General features: G+C 52.9%; 7 protein-coding genes across 7 annotated transcripts; 2 read left to right on the plus strand and 5 right to left on the minus strand.

The window, feature by feature from the left end:
- Nucleotides 1-388: 388 nt before the first annotated feature.
- On the minus strand, nt 389-1,097 carry PG994_011543 (Acyl-CoA N-acyltransferase; the record flags this gene model as incomplete). Its single annotated transcript, XM_066862952.1, has 2 exons — nt 389-639; nt 713-1,097. The coding sequence occupies 2 exons, from the start codon at nt 1,095-1,097 to the stop codon at nt 389-391; spliced, it is 636 nt and encodes a 211-aa protein (XP_066712062.1).
- A 424-nt stretch (nt 1,098-1,521) lies between these two features.
- PG994_011544 (uncharacterized protein) lies at nt 1,522-3,673 on the plus strand (the record flags this gene model as incomplete). Its single annotated transcript, XM_066862953.1, has 5 exons — nt 1,522-1,528; nt 1,783-2,420; nt 2,505-2,694; nt 2,756-3,243; nt 3,317-3,673. 5 exons carry the CDS (start codon nt 1,522-1,524, stop codon nt 3,671-3,673), a joined length of 1,680 nt encoding a protein of 559 aa, XP_066712063.1.
- A 357-nt stretch (nt 3,674-4,030) lies between these two features.
- Nucleotides 4,031-5,382, minus strand: PG994_011545 (uncharacterized protein; the record flags this gene model as incomplete). The annotated part of the gene is made up of 3 exons (XM_066862954.1): nt 4,031-4,254; nt 4,301-4,974; nt 5,204-5,382. The coding sequence occupies 3 exons, from the start codon at nt 5,380-5,382 to the stop codon at nt 4,031-4,033; spliced, it is 1,077 nt and encodes a 358-aa protein (XP_066712064.1).
- An 832-nt stretch (nt 5,383-6,214) lies between these two features.
- PG994_011546 (uncharacterized protein) lies at nt 6,215-8,416 on the plus strand (the record flags this gene model as incomplete). The annotated part of the gene is made up of 1 exon (XM_066862955.1): nt 6,215-8,416. The coding sequence occupies one exon, from the start codon at nt 6,215-6,217 to the stop codon at nt 8,414-8,416; it is 2,202 nt and encodes a 733-aa protein (XP_066712065.1).
- Nucleotides 8,417-9,314: 898 nt separating this feature from the next.
- Nucleotides 9,315-11,310, minus strand: PG994_011547 (uncharacterized protein; the record flags this gene model as incomplete). The annotated part of the gene is made up of 2 exons (XM_066862956.1): nt 9,315-11,078; nt 11,113-11,310. 2 exons carry the CDS (start codon nt 11,308-11,310, stop codon nt 9,315-9,317), a joined length of 1,962 nt encoding a protein of 653 aa, XP_066712066.1.
- A 712-nt stretch (nt 11,311-12,022) lies between these two features.
- PG994_011548 (uncharacterized protein) lies at nt 12,023-12,823 on the minus strand (the record flags this gene model as incomplete). Its single annotated transcript, XM_066862957.1, has 2 exons — nt 12,023-12,458; nt 12,528-12,823. 2 exons carry the CDS (start codon nt 12,821-12,823, stop codon nt 12,023-12,025), a joined length of 732 nt encoding a protein of 243 aa, XP_066712067.1.
- Nucleotides 12,824-14,341: 1,518 nt separating this feature from the next.
- On the minus strand, nt 14,342-15,937 carry PG994_011549 (uncharacterized protein; the record flags this gene model as incomplete). Its single annotated transcript, XM_066862958.1, has 3 exons — nt 14,342-14,700; nt 14,756-15,745; nt 15,817-15,937. The coding sequence occupies 3 exons, from the start codon at nt 15,935-15,937 to the stop codon at nt 14,342-14,344; spliced, it is 1,470 nt and encodes a 489-aa protein (XP_066712068.1).
- Between the last annotated feature and the right edge of the window lie 8,959 nt (nt 15,938-24,896).

Raw genomic sequence — 24,896 nt, forward strand, 5'->3', positions numbered from 1 at the left:
GTTATTAGGCTTGAAGCGTTTATCGAGTGTCTTGGGCGTCGTGAGGCAGATGACGTCAGCTGCTTCGAAAGATGGGATGAGAGCGTCAGCTAGCAACGCCAACAAGCAAGCATATGTATACTCAGTATTCAGGATATCTCGAGCTATTGTGATGGAGTTAAGGCTTGAGAATCAGATGGAAGAAGTGGATGCTGAAATATGTAAGGCCCAAGTATTGGATGCTAGGCAATGTCAAATGTGTACGGAGTACTGTAAGATGTATTGTCGGTTTGGAACGTGCCTCAGCTCAGCCCCACTACAGCGAACTCAATATGACCGAAATACAGTCCAGTCAGTCGCGCCAAATATTTGCCCTTCATCTTCCAACATTGTGTCACCTTCAAGTGAATCAGACCTCTTTGGGATACCATATCATGTTCCAGATCTTGTGCATGCATTTTGCTCCCCATTGACTTAGATCGGTCTCCAACAAGTCGATGTCTTTGAATCCGTTCTTCAGATACAAACTGTGGCCATCCGGAGAAGCCTCTAGATATGCAGGCATGCCAAGTTCTTGAGCCTGCCTCAGGGCCCATTGGATTAGCATCGTTCCTGCACCCCGGCCTTGATGCGTCGGATGCGTCTGCAGCATATGCAAGTCTTTAGGTCGATGTCATGTCAGTATTGTGTTGTGCCTCTACTGCTACTTCCCATAAAAGTCGAGGTCACTTACAGACATGGGGCTTATCACCCACGAGCCGAGTTCGTTGAGCCAAGAGGCCTCCCCACAGCTTCTCGCAGGCCTCGATGTTGCTGCCGGGGCCAAACACCCGGGGAGTCAGTTCAGGCGGTTCCTTATAGACGTGCACCTTGGCCCAAGCGACCATCTGCTCGTGCCCGTCGCCCTCAATCTCTGTATCGATGACTTTGACGTGTCGTGCCGTCTTGTCTTCCTCGAGTGTCTTGACAAAAGACTCGGACCGCATATTATTGGCCTCCTCGGCGAACGGGCCGGGAAACAGGAACGGCGTGAACGGATTTGGCACGTAGGCAAGCTTCTCGATCTCCAGTCCGCGGGAGAGATCAGCTAATGTAAATTCTCGAAGTTCTAGCGGCATCTTGTCGTCGTTGCCTTTTGACTGTGTGTGTGTGTCGACCGGAATGGAGAGACTAGCCAACGGCCACTTCTACTCGCATAGCTGTCTATGCTTTCTGGTATATATATACACATATTTCCTCTGCTTCACTTTCCAAGTGACACAAGCATGGTGAGCACTAGTCCTTCTGTCTGAAAATCGTGCCCGGCTATATGAGTCACCCCGAGTATCGTGCCATCTTACAGGCAACATGGGCCATTACTTAATGAGGAAGGAAGATATACTAGGGTGATTAGGTCACTATAATGAAGTATACTTATACGGATGGCACAGATCAGACCAAGCCAGCCAGCGATGTTGATACAACGAAGACAGGCATTCTCTCATATTGAGTCCTGCTAGATCTAGATCGTGGTTAAACGCTGGTAATGCAACCCTTTCGAACATGAGATGTGCATTCTATCTATATTTGCTTCCCATGCTGCATGGATGTTGATCGATGTCATATATCAGAATCCGAGGCTTCGACCCGGTCGTTCGGTCCATGGTTCTCCCAGAAAACAGGCGGGGCATAAAATTGCACCTACTGGTTAACTCTCCATACTGCTTTCTTCCATCTATCAGCGTCGACTATTTATAAAACTCGGGCTAAGTAAATAGCCTGCACGCCATTATCTGAGAAACAGGACACCGAGGCATAACCAAGGGTCCCGGGTTCTGCACATTCATCACCCCACGCTATTGCCCCTCACCATCGCCGACCACCATGCCCACCATCCCATCCACCCTAACCCTTCACGGCACGCCGTCATCCCCGGCGGCCGTCACCTCCGAGCCGCCCAGCCCTTTAAGCCGGGCGACGCGATCGCTTACTTCGCGGAGCCCTGCATAGCGATTCCCGACGCCCCCACCCAAGCACTGGTCTGCAACTCCTGTCTCCTGCCGTCCTCCGGCACGCAGCCCCGGCTCTGCACCGGCTGCAAAGCCGTCGCCTACTGCAGCGTCGCCTGCCAGAAGGCCGACTGGGCCCGCGTGCACAAGGAGGAATGCAAGGTGTTCCGGCGCGTCCAGACCGCGGCGGCCGCGGGCCGGCCGCTCCCGACGCCTGTGCGCGCGTTGGTGCAGATGCTGCTCCTCGCCGAGAAGCTGGAGTCGTCGACGGGGCTGGGGCTGGAGAGCCACGTGGACGATTTTCGCCGGCAATCTGGCAGCGGCGGCGAGCCGGAGCGGCTGGAGGCACCGTCGTGGCGAGATCTGGAACTGCAAGCTATGGGCGCTGTGCATTATCTCGGGCGTGAAGCCAACCCTCACAACATCGCGAATGCCCTAGAAGCGGCGTGCAAGGTACGTACGTACGTGGACTGTCGGGTTTTATGGGAGTGATCAACGGTTTGACCTTTTTGCTAACCGGCTCTTGTCTGGCGGCAGCTGCAAGTCAACTCATTCAGCCGTCTCGACCCTGATGCTGGACAGACTGGCCTGTATATGCACCCGGGTCTGGCTATGGTGAACCATTCATGTACGCCGAGTGGATTTGTGCAGTTCATCGGACGCAGAGCCGTACTTCGGGCGTATCGATCCATTCAAAAGGGCGAGGAAGTCACAATCTCCTATATTGGTCAGTCGCCTGGAGTACTTATGCCTATCTACATCGCTTACGTTGACCATACGTGTTCCAGCCTGCGAACTGCACCGCAGCCACCGACAAAGGTCGCTGAAAGAGCGCTACCACTTCCAGTGTAGCTGTCCTCGGTGCAAGGATGATTTAGATGTATATGAGGTCTGCCAGGCCTATTCTCACCTGGACCTCAACCGCCTCAGTCTGACGCCTGACTTGAACATCTTCCGTAACCCCCCGATCAGCGGATCGATCAGGTCGGATGGAGCACTGCAGCGCATAGTGGATGAAATATTCTTGGAATGCTCCCAGCCCCTGACAGATATGGACTTTGCCAAGCGCTCGAAGCTTTTGGGCAACCGGTGGGAGAAATGCGAGCCGCTCCGCAAAGCCAAGCTCTACGCCATCGAGCCGCTGCCCCGAGTGCTCTCCGAGGCCAGTATATACTCTACAGAGCTTGGGAAATTCTCGCACTCCCTGGCCATCTCCTGCTTTCTGGCTTTGAACTGTGACCCCTTCCAGTATCCCATGCCTTTCCATCCTTTCCGGGTGAAAGGGCTGCTTGCCGTAGGGGAAACTGATCAGCAACACGGGTCAAGGCTACGCAACGAGCGCCTCCCAGGGCAGCATCAATGAACCTATGGAGACTAGACTCAAGCAAGTCTTTGAGGCCACCGACTCGATTACAGTGGCGCAGGCAGCCCTGATGATGGGTGCCTGGTGGGGACCCAAGGCACACTCGGAGGAATGGCAGCCCTACCAAGAAGCCATCGAGGTGCTAAAGGATGTGGAGACGCTTCCCGGCCGCAACGATGAGAAGAAAATGCTGAGTCTTTGGGTAAAGGATGGGCAGGATCTCGAGGCAGAGCTATTCTTCAGACACGCTGTACTGAAGCCAGTCCAAGAGCTTGCCAGTCTTGCTTTGGACATCATGGACGCAGAGTTTGGTGACCAGCGGTCTCCTGTGAGGAGGAACTAGCCTAGTTGTTCTTTACTTCGGAATACAAAACGATGGCATTTTCCAGCGTAAGATGAAACTAGTGAAATTCGACCGACACCTTGGTAGTGTTCATAGTGCTCACAATCTATTATATGGCAGGATTAAACACAACATGAATTTTACTTTGAGCCAGGATGTTTTCCATGACCACCAAGGCGCATTAACTTTGTTCTGTAGTGCTTAGCGAATCCCGATATCTGTGAATGCTTGAGAGGGCTCGTAGTACCGATATCTTACTTGAGGATGCTCTTGACGCAACCTATGACTTTACCATTCCCTCCAATCTGTTGGGTGATCTTCTCTTCAAGCTCGTATTCTTAAGTCCGCCGCGTACCCTCACGGGCTAGCCCTGTTGGCAGAGGTCGTATTTGCCTCCAAGCGCTGTACCCTGCTCTTGAGCAATTGCGATTCCATCTGTAATGTCTCGACCTGGCCGACCCGGTTGCCGAACTTGGTAATGTTGTTGGTGAGAATGTCAAGTTCTTCGCGAGATAATGCACAGTAGTGCAAGGCTCGGCCTTTCGCATGGTCTCGAGCTGTGGCATCCCGCAACTGGGCGACTTCCATTCGTAAGAGGTGGACTTCTTTAGCGTAGCTGTCATCTACAAGGGTGTTCTCCTGAGAGGCTTCTCTGGTCTCCCAGCTGCCTTTTGAGATCGTGGAGCTCCTCCTGGAATTGGGCCAGTTCGCCCCTGACGCTGTCCATCCCCCGAGCGAAGTTTTCTTCGGCGGAACTTGAGCGTTTCGAGAACTCCTGCTGTGTGCCCAGAAGTTTGACCTCTATAATAGATATCTGCTCCCGCAGTGCTGTGACGCCCCAGATATCGCCAGGAGACTGCTGATTCTTTTTGACTGCATCTCTCAGGAAAGAGAGATCAGTCAACACCCCATAGAGCTCCGATTTGTGGCTGTCCAGGTCTTTTCGAAGAGTGTCGAAATTGGTCCTCAGTGACTTTATGTCACATTCAAGGCGCACCACGGCCTCGTTGCAATTGGAAACAAGCTGGCGTCCAACGATATCGAGCATCTGGATATCTCTCTCCTGAGCATCCACGTCGGTGCGTAGGGCACCCCAGCTGTCCTGGCCTGCGCTCATGCCATCATCACTGGTGTAGTTTCCCTGGTAAGGTCCTTTGAAGCTCCATGGATGATCATTGGGCATGTGGTTCTTCTGGGCGGTCTCCTTCAATTTCAGTGTTCTCTGGACATTCAGTTGCACCTGGCCGTCTATACCTGCAGCATATATGCCGATGAATGCGAGACGTAACATCAACTGGTCACTAACACGCATTAGCTGATGAGCAGACAGAAGCAATAAACCCCGACGAGGGATATCAAGTACAATTTTGCTAGAGTCCAAGGGGCACTTTTGTAGCACATGGTTCACAGGTGTACCCAGGCACCTAAGACCAAGAACAGTTTTGCATTGACGACAGGCAACGTCTTAGAGATGACTATATATGTTGGCGTCAGCTAGGATACAGTTGCTCTAAGAGTAGCAGCTCATACCATTGATCAACCAGCGTCGATGATTCCCCCGTTCGAATAGAACCAACAGCAATAACGTCGAAATCCGAGCCTGGGAAGAAAACAGGGCTGAAGTATGTTTTGCCTATCTGTACCCATGCGTTTACAGTTGACCCGATGGCCGCCTCGCAGTTCTTGCAGTTCAGGGTGACAGGTTCCATGATGCGAGTTCCCAAGGGATGGGGTTTTCCTTCTTGAGTCACAAGTGATTGGGAAAGGAAGACGACGAGTGATAACCAAAGCCATGCGTGAGGGACTTGTGAGAGTTGTTCGAGTAGGGTGCCATGAAAATCCCTAGTGGCTTAAAGTATGCAATGGTTTATCAGAACTTCTGTCTAGAGCAAGGTAATTCGGTTCCCATTTGATGCCATTGCCACAAGTTAAGTCCATTGACCAACGTGAGTAAAATACGCAAGTACTTACCCTCTCACATACATCATACCACGAGGTTATAAGCAAGATGCCGGCTTCCTTCTTCGGACGTTCTACCGGAACCAAGTCCATCAGTTTTTCGACTTTAGGTACCCTGGCCGGATGCATTATCGGATTAAGGGAATGGTCAGACGTAGCCAATGCGAGTAGCAGCCGACACTTGGTCGCGTCGTGACCATTGAGTGAGAATAGCATCCATATCGATCATTGATGTTCTTGCTCTTATGTAAGTAAAAGTACCTAAGGAGACCCACAGTGATAGTGATAGGCGAAGATCTGCTGTAAGTTAGCAGGACGCGGCTGTTTTTTAGCGCTCTCTCCAGTGCCCACCCTCCAGAAATGTGTGCAACTCTCGGCTGCTAGGCTCGACCTAGGCAGGTACCTAGTCCCTAAAGATGACCCCTGTTCTGGGATCTGGTCCAATAATTCTTTGCCTGGACCGCAAAACTCCATCACCTTTTTTTGTATGTACGTCGTCCTGCAAACCCATTCCGACCATCGCATCCTCGTCGCGCGCCCCTTTGCCGCCGATTATCTTGCGGCACACGCCCAGTGCCCACCATGGACGCCACAACTGCGGCCGAGGATATTGCGAACGCTCTTGCGATCGTGCAGGAGGCTGTCGCAAACAATCCCGATGCTGCTGTCGTCAACGGCAGTGTCGCACGTGCCGATATCTCGTCCGCTACCTTGTCCGGCACCGTCGAGGCCGAGCTGAAGCCCCAGACCGCGACCGCCACTTCCATGCCCGAATCAAACGGCCTCAAGCGTGCTAAGCCACATGATGAAAGCGTCGACGGCGACAACGAAGGATGGCAGGTGGTGCAGAAGAAAAGCCGGCCTTCCAAGAAAGCCAAGAAGATCCCGAGAGCCGACTCCAATAACTACCCATCCATCAAGTTCAACTACAACGCCAAGCTGCAAGCCAAAGTTTCCCTCGAGCAGCTGCGCAACTTGGTTCTCTACATCTTCGCCGATGGCGTGGCCCCCCAATGGGTATCTGTCTTCCAGCGACCCCAGTTTCGCAAGATAGTCACTCTCATGGTGCCCGGCCTCGAGGAAGCCATGTTCAGACGGAATGTGGACTTTGCTACGTACAACGACAAGGACGCGGATGGTTCCGACGACAGGCCTCGTGCTATTACCTCCCCTGACGACTACTATCCGCGCTTGCTAAAGAAGGACGAGCTTCCAGAGATACTACAGCCCTTTGCTGACATGTTTGAACATCTTTGGCCTTTGAAGACGCCCGGGAACGAGAAGTACGGCGCCTTGCGCTCCCCTCTGGGCACAATGCTCACCGCGCCGATAGAGAAAACTCCTGAGGAGAAGGCGAAGAAGGGTGTGCAACCTGCCAAGGAACCGAGCAATTGGAAAGACGACAGAACCAGAATCACCGAGTTTCTGGCCATGCCGGAGGATTTTGTGCCTAACGGTTATACTCTACACCCGGCACTTATCGATGACGAGGAGCGCCGGAAAGAGTACCTAGACCAGGAAGGCTGGGTTCATACTCGTGTTCAGGATCTGTCAGAAGGCGATGTTCCCGAGTCGGAAATTCAGCAAGGGTCTATTACGGCCGGTCGCGAAGTGATCGCTTTAGACTGTGAAATGTGCATGACTGGGGAGAAAGAGTTTTCCCTTACCAGAATAAGTCTTGTGGATTGGAGCGGAAACGTTGTTATGGACGAGCTTGTTAAGCCTGCCAAGCCCATCGTCGACTACGTTACGAGGTTCTCTGGTATCACCAAGGAGATGATTGATCCAGTCACCACAACTCTGCAAGACATACAAAATAAGCTACTGGATATCTTGCACCCCCGGACGATTCTCGTCGGTCACTCCCTCGAGTCCGATCTCAAGGCCTTACAAATCACCCACCCCTACATCGTGGATACCTCACTCCTCTACCCCCACAACCGAGGACCCCCCTTGAAGAATAGCCTCAAGTTCTTGTGCCAGCGTTTCCTTAAGCGGGAGATCCAGAAAGGCGGCGCGGCCGGCCATGACTCAGCCGAGGATGCCAAAGCCTGCCTTGACCTGGTGAAGCAGAAGTGTGAAAAGGGCAAAGCTTGGGGCAATCACGATCATCAGGGCGAAAACTTGTTCCGCCGCCTCAACCGATCTGGCACCAACTACAAAGCCAACGGTGGCGCGAATGCCTTGGGCGGCGTGAAATCGGGCAAGTCATCGACCATGGTAGACTGGGGTGACCCGATGAAGGGCGCGGGAGCTGCCGCAACGTTTCGTATCGGGTGCAATTCGGACGAAGAGGTGGTCGCCGGTGTCCTCCGCGCCGTGCAAGGCGATCCAGTGGCGGAAGAAATCCCCTCCGGCGGCACCGAATTTGTGTTTGCCCGCTTCCGCGAACTAGAAGCACAACAAGGCTGGTGGAATACGAATAGGGCCTCCGCAGCCGACGGAACCGCTTCCAGCAGCTTCTTCGCGCTGCCCACAGCAGCATCTTCATCCGATGACGAAGCATCGTCCCTGGCCGACTCTCTACAACGCCTCACCGCTCGCATCAAGCAGATCTACGACAGTCTGCCACCTTGTACCGCCTTCTTTGTCTTCAGTGGCAGCGGCGATCCCCGCGAGATGAGCCGGTTACAGACGATGCACAGCCAGTTCAAGCGAGAGTACAACACACCTGGCATGAAATGGGACGAGCTTAGTGTCAAGTGGACCGACGTCGAGGAACAGGCACTGAAGAAGGCCGTGGGCAATGCGCGAAATGGAATCGGCTTTATCGGAGTCAAATGAGGGAGTCTATAAACACACTTCCCATATTATGATTTCCGCCAACAACTACTTCTTTGCGGTGTGATATCATCATCCCAAGAGTAGCTCCCTCCAAACCATGGCTTTTGCTTTTCGCTGAAGCATATGTTGAACATTTCGTGTACAAACGAAGTACGAATGAAACAAGAATGGATGGCCTCGGTTGATGGCATCGCCGAGGCATATATATGCTACATTCTCGTCTTGTGCGTGGTGTGGTGCAAGAAGAGAGACAAGCAAACCAAAAAAGGGATTCTATGATACCCCAAGCGTTGTTGCCGTTGCTGCTGTCGTCGTCATCGGATGACGGACGAGATAGGAGGGGAAAGCGGGAACGGAGGAAAAGTACATGTAGTAATAGCTCCAGTGACTGGTTGCCTGCCATGTCGATCACATCAATCAACAGCATATGGATGGCATGATGATTTATGTCTTCTAATTGTGGACTGTGCCATGAGTTTTATCAGTGCACACGGTGGTACACGACATCGTATCATTGCTGTGTTTGCATTCTCACTGACCCCTTTCCGTCTCCGATTCAGGGAAAATATCCAACGCAGGGGTCGCATATCGGACAACTTTGTAATCCCCATTAATTTTAACAGCGAGAACGTCTTATTTCCAGGGATACGTGATAATGAATACTACAATGAGTGAACTGAACGCCTGTTCAATGCTGCACTTTGCTCAAGTTTAACCTCTATAGGGTTCCCCCTAAAACCAAGCCGGGCCAATCTGTCTTCGAAAAGCAAGCTCCCTTATACTATCACTCATATCATATAACCGTATCACCTCATGGCAACGTTTTTCTTCTCTCGGTATACTTCATCAATTCGTTCTTCCACGCAGAAGCTGCAGGGCGATTGCCAGACGAGCCTTCCTAGAAGTCGATATCCCCGCGGAAGACAGACGGATCCATACCGGCGACGACCTTCTCGGCCAGATCGCGGCGGTTCATCTGCGAAAAGACACGGCGCAGAGTATCGTAGAGGTTGGTGGACCGGTTCTGGGTTGTCATGGCATCGAGCTGTGAGTCCGAGACGCCGCCTCCCAGGATCTCCCGGGCTTTCTCGCGCCCTTCCTTCTCGACGCTCTTGTGCATCTCCAGAGCGGCCAGCAGATGGCCGGCGGCCTCCTCGTGGCAGCCCATGTTGATGCAGCTAACCCCTAGGTTGTAGCGGGCACGCACAAAGTTGGGTCGCAACGTGAGCGCCTTCTCGTAGGCGGCAATGGCGTCCTCGCTCTTGCCCGAGTTCGCCAGCGTAGCACCGAGTCGGTTCCAGAGCAGGTGGACCTGCGAGCGCTGGTTCGAAGCGCCTTGCTCAGCCGAGGCGAGGGCGGCGCTGAAGCAGTCAACGGCTTTGGCGTACTCCTCGGCCCCGTAGAACAGGACACCCAATCCGACCTGAACATCGGGATCCATACGCTCGCCACCAGGACTCAGATTGGCTGCCTTGATGAATAGTTTGGTAATCTTGTCGTGGAGAATTTGGCGGTCCGTAAACCCGAGATCGGTTGCCTGTGACAGGTCGGCTGGCGAGATAATGGAAGGGTATTTGACGGATAGCCAACGCTCGAGCGTTCGGTAGGCCGTACTGTCGAAGCCTTCGTTCGTGTACGAAACCGCCAAGGTCATGAGGGCCGCCAGGTTATTCGGGTCAAGCTTCTTAGCTTGCTCGAGAGCACGAATGGCTGCGGTTTCCTTCTCGTTCTGCGCCTGTGCAGTACCCAGCTGGACCCAGGCCTCAACGTGGGTTGGGTTTTTCTGAGCGGCGGCCTCGAACGCCAAAGCAGCCAAGGATAGATTGCCACCCTCGTCCATTATGCGCATGCCCTCGTCGAAGGGATTCGACATGTCTTTGAAGAGGTTGTCTTCCTCAAAGAGATAACTCTCAACCTGCGGGTCGCCCACGAGCCTGCTGCTGTCACCCCAACCATTGGCGAAGTTCCTTTGCCAGTCCTCTTCGTTGAACTTGCTAACCCACTCATCTTCATCAAGGTTTTGCTTGGCCTGGGCCTTCTCGGCCTCGATGCCCCTCCATATGGACTCAAAGTCTCCAAACTCGTTGGTTTCGGACTCTAATATCCGTTCATCCATCTGGTTGAGCTCGGCCTCGATGCCCTTGTTCTGCTCCTCTTCCTCCCTCGCCCGCTGATCCTCGAGGGCGATTTGCGCAAACTGCTCCTCCCACTGGTTGTCGTTGAGTTCGACCATCTTCCCCTTTCCTTTTGCATCTTGCATGGCATGCTGGGGTTGGGGCTGTTGGAACTGTGGCCCGTACGCGCCCTGCATGCCGTATGCCGTACCCATGCCACCCATCATGCCCATGCCACCCATGCCCATGGGCCGCTGGTAGCCCCCCATGGACTGTGGCATAGGGCTCGATCTCGACGAGTTCACTTGCTGCATCATATGCTGGAACTTTGTGTAATCTTCGGGACCGAACTTGGTGCCCTGCGGCACCTTGAAGGCCGACTCCATGGCAGCTTGGGGGTTTTGTTGAAACTCGTTGGCCCATGACGGCGACGTGGAGTTGGCTCTCAGGTGGACGCCCTGCGACAGATGGTCCAAGCGAATCTGGTTCATGCCCTCGAGGGGCATGTCGGGCAGTCGGCCGTTCTGTTGTAGAAAGCCGTTCATCATCTAGGTGGTTTGTCAGCGGACCATGATGGCTCACTCTGCGTTGCATGGAATCGCCCAACCTCGTCTTGGGGCGCATGGTTGGGCGTGCTCGAAAGCCGCCCATGCTCCCTTGAGGCCCGCCATTGACGAGCCTGTCGCGCTGCAAGCTCTTGTCGTCCTGGGTATGTTTTGCGAATTGGCTGAGCGGGTTGCCCGCGGTCGAGCATTCGGCTCCGCCTCCGAGGAAGGACATGGTGAAATTGTGGCGACGTAGCAGGTGTGGGGGACGATGGGAAGATGGAATTAAAAGGATGGTGCTATGCAGTAGAATAAAAAGACTTTTAGGTGAGGGAAAGGTCGAGTGCGGCGGTGTTGGAGGGAGAGGGAGAAGAAGCAGAAGATGATGATGATGAAGATGAAAAAGTTACAACAAAGAACAACGAGTAGATGGAGAATCAGATGTTGGATTCCAGCTGTCGCCCGCACTTTGATTTGCCGATGCGATGCGATGACTTTAGGTACTCTTACCTAGGTAGGTGGGGTTGCTAGGGACCTGCCGAGGGAGATTGTCGGTTACCCGACTGCTGAACCTACAGGCCCTTCCATCAACTTCCCCAGACCCTCTGACAACCGATTTAACGGGAGAAATCAACACCAGTATATTCATCTACAATGCAGGACGGGGAGCAGATGGAGGGAGGACATGATGCATTTGATTCGTAGGGTAGCTTTGCTGGCGCTCCTGGATTATCATCTATCGTATTGTACACACGGGGCTATTTGTTGTTACACATACAGGCTATACATGAGCCCTAGGGGTTCGCATCCTGAACCGGTCCATCTTGAGGGACCTTTCACGACCGAATCCATCTTCATCTGGCTTCGTAAAATGAGGCACAGGCTCCTCAAGGACATCCTCGTTCTCAAGCCCGCCGCGTCAACACCATCCCCGACACGCGAGAAACCTAGTCTCTTCTGCGGCTAGAGTTCTCACGAATCTCGGAGAAGTCAACACGCAGGCTTCGGCCACCCAGTTCCATCTGGGAGACCTTTTCATGAGCCTTAGTGGCGCTCTCAACATCAGTGAAGTCGGCATGGGCGAAGCCACGCGGCCAGCCCGTGTTACGGTCGACGGCAACGCGGACATCAACCACGTTGTCGAGATCGGCAAACAGTTTGTTCAGGTCAGCATCCGAAGTCTCGTAGGGGATATTGCCAATGTACAGCGACCGGGTAGGGCCCAATTGGCGGGCAGGCCTGGTGATACCAGTTCTCGCCTTAGCATCGTCGGGGGATTTCCGGTGCTCGACACGAATACGGCGGCCGTGCCAGAAGGACTGGTTGGTCTCCTCAACGGCCTTCTCGGCAGCTTCGCGATTGGCGAAAGTAACGAAGCCAAAACTGATGGGGAACTTGTAGTCAGTAACACAATTCTGCTATACATGCGCACAGATGGCCGGTAGAACATACCCTCTGCTCCTGCCGGTCTGGTCGCGGCTGATCTTGATATCTTGAATTTCGCCGAATTTGGCGAAACCCTCGCGCAGGTGGTTCTCGCCAGCATCCCAAGTCATGTTGCTGATGTAGATAGCGTTGCCAAACGCAGAGGCGGGATGCTTCTGCTCCGCGCTCGCCTGCTCAAGCTGATCAAGTTTGGTAGCCTCATCGACAATGGCCTTCTCATCCTCGGCCATGCGCACAGACTGCGAGAAGTAGCGGGTCATGGGTGCGATAGCGGGCCGGAACGAGGCTCTGCTGGCTTGCATGGCCAGAGAGCTGAGTTGCAGCCTCGAGGTGTTGGCTGCTGCCAGCGAGGAAGAGCTGGCAGCTCTGAAAGCTGCGCGACGAACAGCATGCCTGCCAGAATTGACGGTTAATTAGCAGTGAGGTGCATTGTGCAGGCTTAGGGAATATCTTACATCTTGAGAGACTGGAAGAGACGGAATGGGAATCTGGAGGTTGGCCGTGGGAAACACTGGCAAAAAGTTGATAATGAGAACAGTGAGTGGTGTTGATTGGAAGAAAAAAAATTCAGTTGACAAGCAATTAGCCCGAAACGATAGCAGAATGAAATCTTCAACTGGGTTAAATGCATAAGTACTTATGCATGCACCTATGCGATTGCACTCAGCCCAAGTCAGGATTCCCACAATAACTCGTGCAGTCAAGCAGGTGGGTATCAATCAATGCCAATGGGCTCATGTCTTCTCAAGACTCTTGTGTTCGAGGCAGACCTATTTGATGTCATGTCTCGTAATAGGTGCTGCCGCAACCCCTAGTCCGTACATAGAGGATTTGCTGTTCTCGGTAGCACCCATCACAAATAGCATACATAATCAGCATTCAGCAGTGCTTCACCTCAGGCAGTCGTATGCGCCTAGCTCACGATCAGAGAATTGGCGGCCGAGAGAGATATGAGTGTAATAGTTGATGGCTTTGGCTTCATCCTTTTCGCACGCAATATACATCTGCAATGACGCATACTATAGGCAATGCGGCTTCCCGTACACAGCCCTATCCTTTGCTGACACCTTCCTAAGGAGTACCAGCAACAGTTCTACCATCTAGATGTCCCCATGACAACACCACAACTATATACACGCCCCGGGTTAATTTCCTCTGCCCCCGTTCCGCAGAAAAAAACAAAACAAGAAGGGCTCGCAGTAGCCATAGGGTTTTCGAATGACCTCGGCCCAAACATGGTGGGTATATACACATAGTTACACGCAGATACACACACTGCCCGAAACGAGATCTTTCACCGAGTCTTGGCTGCCCTGCTGAGCCCAAGCCATCTCATTCGCCCACTGCCCAAAGCCTTGTATGCTGGCAAAAGTTCTTGCTTCATCAGATGATGGTTAACTCACGGCCCAATCCTAGACAAGACCGAGCACTCGCGAGCAGTCCGGCCCTCACGGTGCGCCGTCACGGCGTCACGGCGCCGCCCAGATCCGGTATTGGAGGGCCTTGATATGCAGTTTCCCCGACTCCTGTACGATTGTAAAATTGTAACAAATCCCGTCGCTCCGGATAGCCCACTTCCATTACCGCTAATCAAATCAAACCAACCGCAACCCGTCCCGATCTGAGATGCGATTCTATTTCAATTCTTTGAAATTCTGCCCCAGCCCTTTTTATGGTGTGCTAAATGCACCGATGGAAATGTAAGAATAAAGGAAGTAACATAGTGTCGTTACTTGGAGATTGGGCCGATGTGATCGCCGCAAGGTATCAAAACAAGTGAATAGAACAAATATGGTAGACAGAAAGCGAGCCTTGGTCGTTTAGAAGCGAGCAGGCTCGGGTCGGAACCCGTTTGGTCGCTGTCCTTCATACTGGACTCCGGTCATAGAGTCTGGTCCGTTGGGCATGGTGGTGCCAAGCGTGCGCAAAGGTGGTAATTCTGGCCGCGAAGCCGCATACTGCGCTTGCTGTGCATAGGGGTCGGCAGGAGGCGGTTGTGGCGGCACAGTGTGACTTGCTGGAGCTGGCCCGCCCTGTCCGTTCGCTGCCCGTAGTTGCCCATTCTCGTGTTGCAGACGCTCTACTTCCCGGCGTAATAGTTCGGATTCTTGGGCATAATTTTGGTAATGGGCCGTCAACTGTTTCAAGTGGTCTTGTTGTCGCTGGTGCTCCGCGATGGCTGAATGTATGTTAACCACCTGCAAAGACACGAGTTCCCGGGCACAAATACATACCTTTGGTTAAAATCTCCCATTTGGAAGCCTTGGATCCACGCTCTTGGGGCATCAGATCCCTAAGCTGTTCAAACAGCTCTTTCATTTCGGTGCGACGCTTACGCTCCGCAAGCTTGTGGCTGACGCGTAACTCTGGTGTACGACTGTACGGCTGAGCGCCAGAATGCGGACTGGATTCCTCGCTCTGGAGGTCTGATAGCTGTTTGTGCTGGAGAGAGTGGTGGTGTACCGCGGGGAAATCGGTCGATGCGGTCGACAATCGCTGCTGGAAGTCGTTACCAATCCCATCCTCTAAGCGTCGTTGTCCGGGGGGTAGCCGTGATTCGGTAGTGAATTGACTGCTAGCAATGGATTCTGCAATGCTGCTGCGCCTGGAGTCGTGAAGGTTGGTTAACGAGGGCATCCGCTGGATCTCTTCCTCGGGGAAGGCCCAAGCCTGGCCTTTGGTAGGCTCGGCCGCTCTTGCAATGTTGCTTGTCGCAGGCCCAGTAATGGCTGGTGCCGTCCGGATCTTGGGGTGAGCCTCGGGGGGGTTGCGGTCGGCGCTCGGCTGGTAGCCGTTGGAAATTCGGTGCATCGATAGATTCTCTAGGCCTGCCCGAGGGTTGCGCTGCTGTGCCAAGCTCCCTTGTATCGAGGTAGTTGACTGGTTGTGGCTGGCATAGGGCGAGTTGCCAAGTTTCATATCCCCGAATCCTTGGTTGATCCTACTGTCGACACTTTCTCGGCGCGAGTCGGGGGCTCCGTTCAAAAGAAGCGATGCGCCATTCGGGTTCACCTCGAGCGATTGAGGCCGGGTGAAGCTTGCGCTGCCTGGCGTTGTGGGCGAGACCATCGAGGTGATGCTCATGCTGCTAACAGGCGAGTGCAATGGTTGGGGCACCGTATTCGTGGTGGTCGGAGAAGGGGTCTTTTCGGTCGAGTGATAGCCCGTGGATGTTGATGAGGGACTTAGAACATTGATTCCCACTCCCGAGGCAGTGGACGTGTCTAAATCTAGTGTAAGAAATACGGTTGCATACAATGCATGCGCCCCCATCACCCCAATGATTTGTACATACGCTTGCTCGAGGCATCTGTGCATGAGAAATATGCAGAGTCGCGGTTCTCCTCCGGGTTCAGAACGCCTGCCAGCCCCGCGGGCAGCTTCTGAGACGCGGGCCTTTGCTGCTCGTTGGCCATGTCGTCGACAAGAAAGCCAAAAGTTCCGGCACTCTCTCGGGATAACAAGGCAAAGTAGAAACCGAATGGGCGGGTGCAGGATTCGGCAGAAATACTTCAGCGCCACGCAAAGTATGATTTGGTGGTAGTACGTGCTTCCAGTCGGCGGCGCTTTCGCATGACCCGATCGAGGCAGAGAGCAAGAATTAGACTGCGATGCTGCTTGACATTGGATGCAGTCTCCTCCCAGGTTCCATGTGCTCTGCAGGCGCAACGGGATGACAACCTCGACCGATGGATGTAGAAGAAACAAGAAGAATAATAAAGGATATGGTGGTAGCCGCAGTATTCTGTGAAGACGGCCGTTCTTCAAGTCTGGCAACTTATTATGGAACTGACTGTGTTCGACGACGGGAGGGTACACAAACAGCAAGTTACACTCGGAAACCCAGTCGTGAAATGGGGACGGGGGGGGGGGGCAGCAACGTTAAAAGAGGTTGAGGATAGCAGAGCGCCTAATGCCAATTCTGTGCGCCCCGATTTACCTGGTACTTTGGACAATACTTGAGGGAGCGGAAGGGTAGGGCGGGGGATCCCAGATCAGATCAGAAAATGAGCGAGGGAGGGAGTGAGAAAGTGACGGGGTCTTTAGCAAGGAATCCGTCGTCTAAACCGAGGCGAGGATGACCTGCGAAGGGAAGCTAGGCCTACTGTATGTTTGAACACCCCCCAGAAAAAGAGCGCGAATTGGGGTGGGCGGAACGGATGTCAGTCGTTGACAGGGTATGTTAGGTAGCCCTGTTCCTGTACACACTTATTCAAAGGTTCATCCTTCTATCTTCAGTATGTACAACCGCTTGTTACTTGCTGTCTGTCGAACGAAGTATCTATCGTGCGAGAGGAAGAAAGTACTTGCTGACGGCGGACAGCCACATGCATTCAGAAAGTGCGGGATTGTGCTGGTCTTGTGCTGAGCTTACCGCAGAGCAGATCAATATATGGCCAGTGTCAATATCACAGGTAACATGCCTCATTGGGTACGTGTAGACGAGCAGCGAAGGAAGCCGGCCGTCGCATGGCTTCAGGGTCAATTTAAACAAATGGACCGAAAAGCTACCTGGCTAGTGGATAGGGTGGTCTGCCGAGCCAAGGATTTCCATCTAGCGCAGCCTAATGCATCCAATCAACCTGGTTGTACGTACAGAAAGGGCGGGTACTTCAGGCATGCAGTGTTGCGGGTGAACATGAACGAGGCGCCATCTTGCTTAATGTTGTTCGTTTTTCCCTCGTGGCGACGCAAGTACTTTCTCGACTCGACTCTTAGCCCGAGATTCCCACGAGCAGCCCCTGTCCGTTAACTTTGCGCACGCGTGTGCGGAGACCCACCCTTGTCACCACCACCACCACTACAGGCCACACTACAGCTGCATGTACATAATTTATAGCCCCCCCCCCCCTCCCCCCTTGCACAACACTGTCTGTACTGTCCTCTACTATGTAGTTTTGTTCTTAGCTTCCCAGTAGCTAATAAGGTCGGTGATGGTGTGTACCACAAATAGTAGTGGGAAGGGCAGTGGTTGTTTTTCCCCCGTGTAAGTATGTAGATAGGGAAGGTAGAATCTGGGAATACGATACAGTGTGTGCTGCTTACTGCTTTCTGTCTTCATGTTCTGTCTCCCGCTGCTATTGCTGGTTGTGGTCCAGTACATCCAGACGCACCTTGAACACAAAGTACTTAACGTATTAGGTCAGAGTTCAAGGAGTGGGTTGGAAGCGTTCAAGGCTCGACCCGGGCAGCATCTGAAACCCTCTTCGACAGAAAAACAAAAGAGAACAGAGAAGGGGGGGAAACATTGCCTTTGGATAGCTGGCTGGCCATCCAGCCATATCATGAATTACTGGATGATAAAAGCAACCAACTCAGCTGCTCCCGCGAACCTGTCTGTTTCAACTGCCAGGTAGGCTATTATCTGGTGATATCCAAGCCCATCCACATGACCTAACGGACCTGGCGAGATGGCCTATGTATTCATAGTAAATAGGCAAGTACCGTTGTACGTGGTAGTGCACACGTGGGTGACGGCCATCTGAGTCCCGTCTACTGCGCTGACATGACATGACAGGCGCATCGAATGAAGCAAGGACGCGGACCAAGGGCAATGCATTGATACATACTTACTTACTGTACGCTGTAGGATATCACTTGATTTCCGTGTCAATTTCTGGCCGGGCATCTCATCGCATCACGCACCAGTACCAGCTGGTCCATGACTATTATGTCTCGCTTTCGGTGCCTACCTAGTGAACAAGCTGCGCAAAACCCGAGGGGCCCAGGACTTGATGGTCCTGGCATGGGTCATGTCATACAAAGCAAATAACCTTCCTTTCCCGGCCCCTAGGCTTTTGCTGAGCCCCAAGGTCTCACATCTCGCATTTGGTGGGGGAAGTAGGTAGGTGTTCGTGAGGCAACAAGGAGGAAGGAGTCGCTGTCCCCGAGCACAGCCCCGGTGCGGCTGTATTGTCTGGGGTATATGGCTGAGAGACCCATCACTCCTTTGATACAGCGAGTATTATAAAAATATTGGTTCAACCTGTGTACGAGACGACGTTCGGCAGGAGGTAGGCAAGTAACTAGCAGTGCCTCGCACACATGTAAGCACTGCAGGTAATAAGCCGAGAATTTTACCTTCTCGACTCTTCACTAAATAAGTGTAATAGGGACTGCAGGAGCAGGTCTTGTTGCCGGCTCATGTTCCCCGGCTCGACTGGGCTCTTCTCTCTTTTGGTTTTGGGGTAGACGACTCCAGATCTTAAGCGTGCATGAACAAAACCCGCAACCTCTAACGGGGCGGGTGAGTCCGTCTATTTGTTTTTCTGTTGGCCGACCATACCAAAAAAGAAGGTTTTTCTTATTCCCCTCCCCTTTCACCTCAAACCGCGTGCATTGACAGCCAGTCTGGGCCTACGGAGCGACCGCTCGGTAGGAAGGTTCGTCCATAGCTTGCGTCCTTCCGAGACCAAACCATGTGGTTGAAGCCGCGTATGTCATCATAGTAAGTGCAGTAGCCTGACAATTTATTCATGGGATGGTATGATGCCTATTGGTAGGTAGGTATGCTTACAGCAACAACGGGATCATTCCTGTGGGGATGCGTATACATATTACATATTGCTTAAAATGACTGGCGGCTGACCCGATTGCTGAGTTTGCGATGAAAGAATGAGAGAGCACGAGGAGACAGTGCGTTGAAGTGGCCAGCCGAAGAAGGGATACTGTACGATACATGACCTGCCAACCCAACTTGCAAACGATTTGGCCCGGGACCCAAGTGGGATCTTCCCGCGAGCCACGTGAGAATCGAGTGCTGCCATGTGCCACTTGGCTGTATTGTGTATCTTGGCCTGGAGGGTGTCTAGCGCTAGGTACGCTCGTTGGGCTACCGGGACTGCAAGAAGCATCTTGTCGTACCTACTCGTAGTGAAGTACATCCATTGATGGGCTTGCTGTCGCTTGGTGGAGCAGATACGTATTTTTATGGGCAGACGGTCTGGCTGGCCCAATTGATGCAACCAGCTAGGTTAGCCAGATACCAGACAACCAGACTGGACTTTTTGCGGGAGGGTACCATGGTACGGGCATCAACAATTAGTTCCAGTTCGGCATCCTATTCCTTTAGGGCAAGCGAGAGTAACCGGGATAGGGATCTCGCCCGTCCCCTACTGGGGAAACGCCAGCGACGATCCGTCTGTCTGCCCACCTCGGATTGTTTGCATCGACATGTCTGTCCTGCCCAGTTCAGTACATCGCGACGATGCTACGTTGTACGGGCGACAAGGCCTACCATCTTTGCCCTCTTTCTCTCTCTCTCTCTGTGTCTCTCTATGTTGCCCTTCCCTGATTATCACTACTCGGACTCGATGCAATCACTCACTCATTCATTCACCGAGACAGTGCATTAGACCATGAGCCCGTGCTCCAGCTTTCAGGTAACGGCTCGAGTCAGTGCGGTGGATCAAGCGATTCTGGCCAGTTGTTTATTAGCCTTGTCTGCTCCATCTTAAGGGAGGTCTGTATTCTGGGCAGCAGTGGGGGGAGGGTCGGGGAGCGACGGATAGGTTTGCTGAGACCAGACTGTTCCACTCATCTTGACGACCGGCGGGTGTGTACATGATCCGCGGCCCTCTGCGCGCCCGACAATGCTACCTACTCGGCGAAGACCAACCTTGCACCCGTCAGAGTCATTACCGAAGCATGGGCGGCTTGAGCAGCTAGACTAGACAGGACATGATAGAGACGACACACGACCGGCCAAGCTGACTGTGTGTGTCTGTGACCATGAGCACATGTTGTTACTTGTGGGTGCTATCTCGTCAAATTGTCCGCGTGTACCTGCTTGGTGCTTGGCGCCCACGCGGTTACTGACAGACTCCACTGTGCCGTGCGATGCTGCGTCGCGTTTAACAGAGATTTGCTGTTGTCCTTGTCACTGCAACGTCGGTCGATTGAGCCGGAAAGGTAGGTATGCAGCGTTACAGTGTCCCTACATGTACACAACTCCAAATCCATTTGATGGTTAATAGAACATGAAAAGTACTCGTGTCCTAGGTAGGTCGGCATACCTAGTCGTTCATATTCTGCATACCTTAGGCAGGCAGATGCATATTTTGGGCTTTCTTCTCTCCCCGTCTTATGTACGGCTCTTTGGTGCATGTACTTTGATTAACCAACCAACCAGCCAGCCTCTTGGCAGTGCCCAGGCGGAATATAGCCTCTGGAACGTCATTGATGGGATTACACCAGACTCCATGCATATATTCCCGGCAGTATTGATTTCCAGCGAATCTAGTATCCTGTTGGTGTCGTACAAGCACAAGCATGGGCAGCTGGTTAGTGTTGAAGATCTACGCATTTGGTTATCAACAAGCACGTTTGCGCAGGTTCCAAGCCACGAAGCGATCCCAGTGAGATAGACGACGTTGCTAGTACGTATGTACCTATGCTGCCAAAGTTGCCTACTGAGGCTATTTTACCAGCCGAGGCGAAATCTGCATATAGGCAACCTCAGCCGGGGTAGGACCGCAGGCAGAGTTGCTCTCGCCCATATTTCCCATCTTGATTTACCGAAGCAGGCAGGTTCCGGAAGCAGCATAAGAAAGATGCTCGACTTGGAAAATGATCTCAGCTTACTTGTCAGCGTTGTCAGACTTTAGGAACCAACGAAGACGACAACAACCACGTCTGATCTTGCAAATTCCGCCGAGTGATGGGCTTTTTACCCCCCACGCCTGTATGCCGGCCTGTCTGCCTGCCTGTCCCTTTTCAGCAAACAGCAACGGGTACTGAGAGTGTATCTGCACGAGGGAATTACTGCAAGTGCCGAGTCTCCCCATCCCATCCCATCCCATCTCTTTCCGTGTGAATGAATGCATGTAGTGAGATTAGCTAGTCTGATCTGGTTTATTGGATGTGATGTGTTGGATGGGATTGTAGGTCGGATCATACTGTAGGGTAGCTCCTGTGCCCGTGCCCACTGCCCGTCCCCTCCACTCCACTCCAGGTATAGCATACCTTTGGCCTATGTTCGGGTGCATATCACTAGGTAGGTATTACTATTACATTACCTACCTACTATACATACATGCCTGCCTTACCTTGCCTTAACATATACACATGTACTTATTGTGACAGGCATCGCACAGTCGAATCTAATCGAACCGAACGAACATGTAACCGTACAATGATGAGTCGAGTGATGCTAGGGATACCATTATGTATTTTGACCGGAACATGTGCTTCACACGTTCCGGGACAATATCCTGGTCGAATTCTCCAGTCAGTCTCTCGGGGGAACTCATGAATGTCTACCTATTCTCAATGGTTGTACATGTGGATTGTGAGTAGAGTACGGACTTTCCTTTTTCTCTGTCCAGCGACTGTGGGGAGACGATCGGGACAGACAAACAAACACACGATCTGACATTGAATTGTCTTATTTTCGCCTCTTTCTTGGCTTTTTCTTTTCACCATTGCGCCCAGCTCTCTGGCCTGTTCTTAATGTTCTAATTTCGTCCTACAGGCAGACAGGGCTTCAATACATCTGGAGGTAGTATGTATGTATCTTGGTATCCCAGTACCCCAAGTACTATGTTATCCGCCGCTTTTCGGCCAAATGCAAATCTTGGTATGGAGCTTGATATCTCGCAGGCTTAGGGCGTTGGGGGCCCTGCGCCAATCCCATCCTACAAGCCGATGCATCAAGTAAGGTTGGTGATTTGACTGCTGATGGATGGACGGCAAGCGGGAACGGAAGATCCATAGGATTCATACCCAGGATTTGGCAACGTCATGCCGTTTCCTATGCGGCATGATTGGTTAGGTAGTCAGTCGACCACCAACCGGCCAGCGCGATATACAGGAAGAAATACGGATAATCCGAGTTCTTCTCATTATCCCCTTCCGTACATGGCCGACTGTCGTCCTGGATGGAAAAGTGTACATGCCCCGTCGACAAACGGTCTGGCTGCCCGGGGCGTATTATTCGTGGAATGGTCGGTCATATGCACATGCAGATACTATACTCGATAGTTGCCCTTCCTATACAACTCCGAGAAAACAGGGACCTAAGACTTTGGGTCTTGGGACGTATAGTGAGGGTTGTCAGCTACTTTTGCGATTTGTTCTTGCGCCCTCGAGATTAGTGATCTCTGCGGTGACACAAGTTCGAAAGAAGCAAGCAGATGCAGCACTGCGCCGCGGATCCACAGTCAGTTCCTTCCCGTGATGCGATGCTGCATAGAACCCATCGATGGCTCTCGGTGAGATGTGATAGTTGACACGTCTGATCTACCAGAGGAATTACACATGAGATGAAGGTAGGCGGAGGGTGCGATATAGAGAGCGAGAAGAGAGAAAAGATGCGCGCGGGAGACGCGACAGCAACGCCCAGCCGTTTGGGTCGTCGTCTGATCTGATAGCATTTTTGGGTGAACCGGCCAAACCTTATCTGGCGTCCCAAGTCTAGGTCGTGAGCATACGGACGTACATGGGCGCGCCGCGCACCAAGCCACGCAATCCATCATTGGCTTTCGCCCGGTGGTGTGGCTTCAAACCATTGTCGCCGGATGGCCGGGATCTCCTTGCTATGTGTGCGCCACCATCGACAAAGTAGCGGTAACAGTTGAGATATCACAAAAAGGGTGTGAACCGCCCGTCACAGGCTGGCTGGCTGGCAGGTCCACTCGCTCCCCGATCAGCCGCTCGGGCTGACTGCAACTAGGTTACGATCTCGTGGGCGGCGGCTGTTAGGTGCGGAGGGCAAGGTATGTAATATAGAATCCCAGCTGTAGCAGTCCCTGGGTCCCTGGCAGGCCGGCTGCTGCTTCTCGTACCTGGAGCTTCGAATTCCAGGAGCGTCAACGATAATCAAGTACCTCTACTACATTAGCGCAATCATGAAAATATGCTTGCGCTGGGGGAGAAACGAGATCCCAGCCCAGAAAGCCAAGAAGCACCCACTACGCCTATATAACAGGGTGCTCTCCAGTTCACGACTTGACATATTTGTGATCGATCGGGACTGCAGAGCGTAGAAACATTGCGATGTCGCAACAACGGCCTATCTATATATACGATTTGTCAGATTTCATGCCGGGGTGGTGGACGCTTCGGTGGACGCCGTACGTTGCTCGCGAGGAAGAAGAAACATGGTCGATGCACACGTGTGAGCTACGCACTACTACGTGGGTTCATGGGGGCCTCGATGTAATGCGTGGAAATGCTAGCTTGACAGGTGTCGCCCACGGTGTTTCACCATATCTCCTCTCAGTAGCCAATCGCGCGGAGGGCTAAAGGGTCCTCACAATGAATGGTCATTCTCATTGTGGGTGAGTACCTGCGCTGCCTGCGTTCTGACGCCTATGTAGTGCTTGTATGCAGTTCCAGTCGAGGGATGGAAAAAAAGTAAAGGAAGAGAAAAGCCTCCAATTTCGGATCTTCCCCTGATGTGCGATAGCCATCGTGACCATGTGTGCTACCGATCGTAGGATCTTGCCTGCTGCATGCTGCAGGTAGTCCTGAAATGAAGCAAGGGGAGACAGATGGAGGAAGGGGGTATCACCAAGGAAGTTTTCACCTGCAATCGCCGAGCTCGTCCTACACACGTACCGGCGTGAGGATTCCCCAAAGGGAAACCCAACCCCCCAAAACCAAAACCAATGCGGCAGGACGTGGCGAGGGCAGTGAGGGCAACTCGAGGCAGCCAGCCGAGTCTACATACCCCAGGAATCCTAGGATGGGGGCCACTACATACATCTGGCCCCCTTCCAGGCAGAGATGAGATCTAGCCACACGGGAATGCTCCCGGAAAGGGAGCATGTCGTGGAATCCATCCTTTCACTCTCGTGCCTGCCTGCCACCGACGCCCCCGGTGCCAGGCCCAAGACATGGTCTTGGACGACGTGCAGCCGGTTGTGGAAAGTGACACGGCGGCTACTCGCATCGTCCGACGCTCACTTTCCCACGTTTCTGGGTTGCAAGCAAGCAGGCACGAAGAAATCAAAGAAGGAAATAGTTCCAATGTGACAAACAAGCCACAACAGCCAAAACGGCCTTTTTTCCCTGTCTCTGTGTGCGTGTCTGATACACTACTAGAGGCGAGATGTCTCGGCTCTGCTAGTACACAGAAGTAAGGACGCCTGCCTGAGCCCGCCGCAGGATACCGCCGATGGTGAGGTAAACAAGTACTCACTTGCTATCTTCTCCTATGGTGGCCGTGATTCGCTTACTTCGGTTTATTGGGTGGCTTGTTACGCTGTGCGCCCCTGATCGAGTGTTGGCACTCTCTCGACACTGGCGCTTGTCATGCCGGACTCCGAATATGGCAGGAGCGATGAGTGAGCGGCACTCCAATAACTGCAGAGACCCCTGATGCCTTGATACCTCCCTATCAAGGTGGAGGATGATGAAGATATTGAAACCCAG

This window comes from Apiospora phragmitis (genome assembly GCF_038363925.1).
Source record: "Apiospora phragmitis strain CBS 135458 chromosome Unknown utg000010l:1.0-9815664.0:1.0-9183399.0, whole genome shotgun sequence".
NCBI classification, from domain to species: Eukaryota; Fungi; Ascomycota; class Sordariomycetes; order Amphisphaeriales; family Apiosporaceae; genus Apiospora; species Apiospora phragmitis.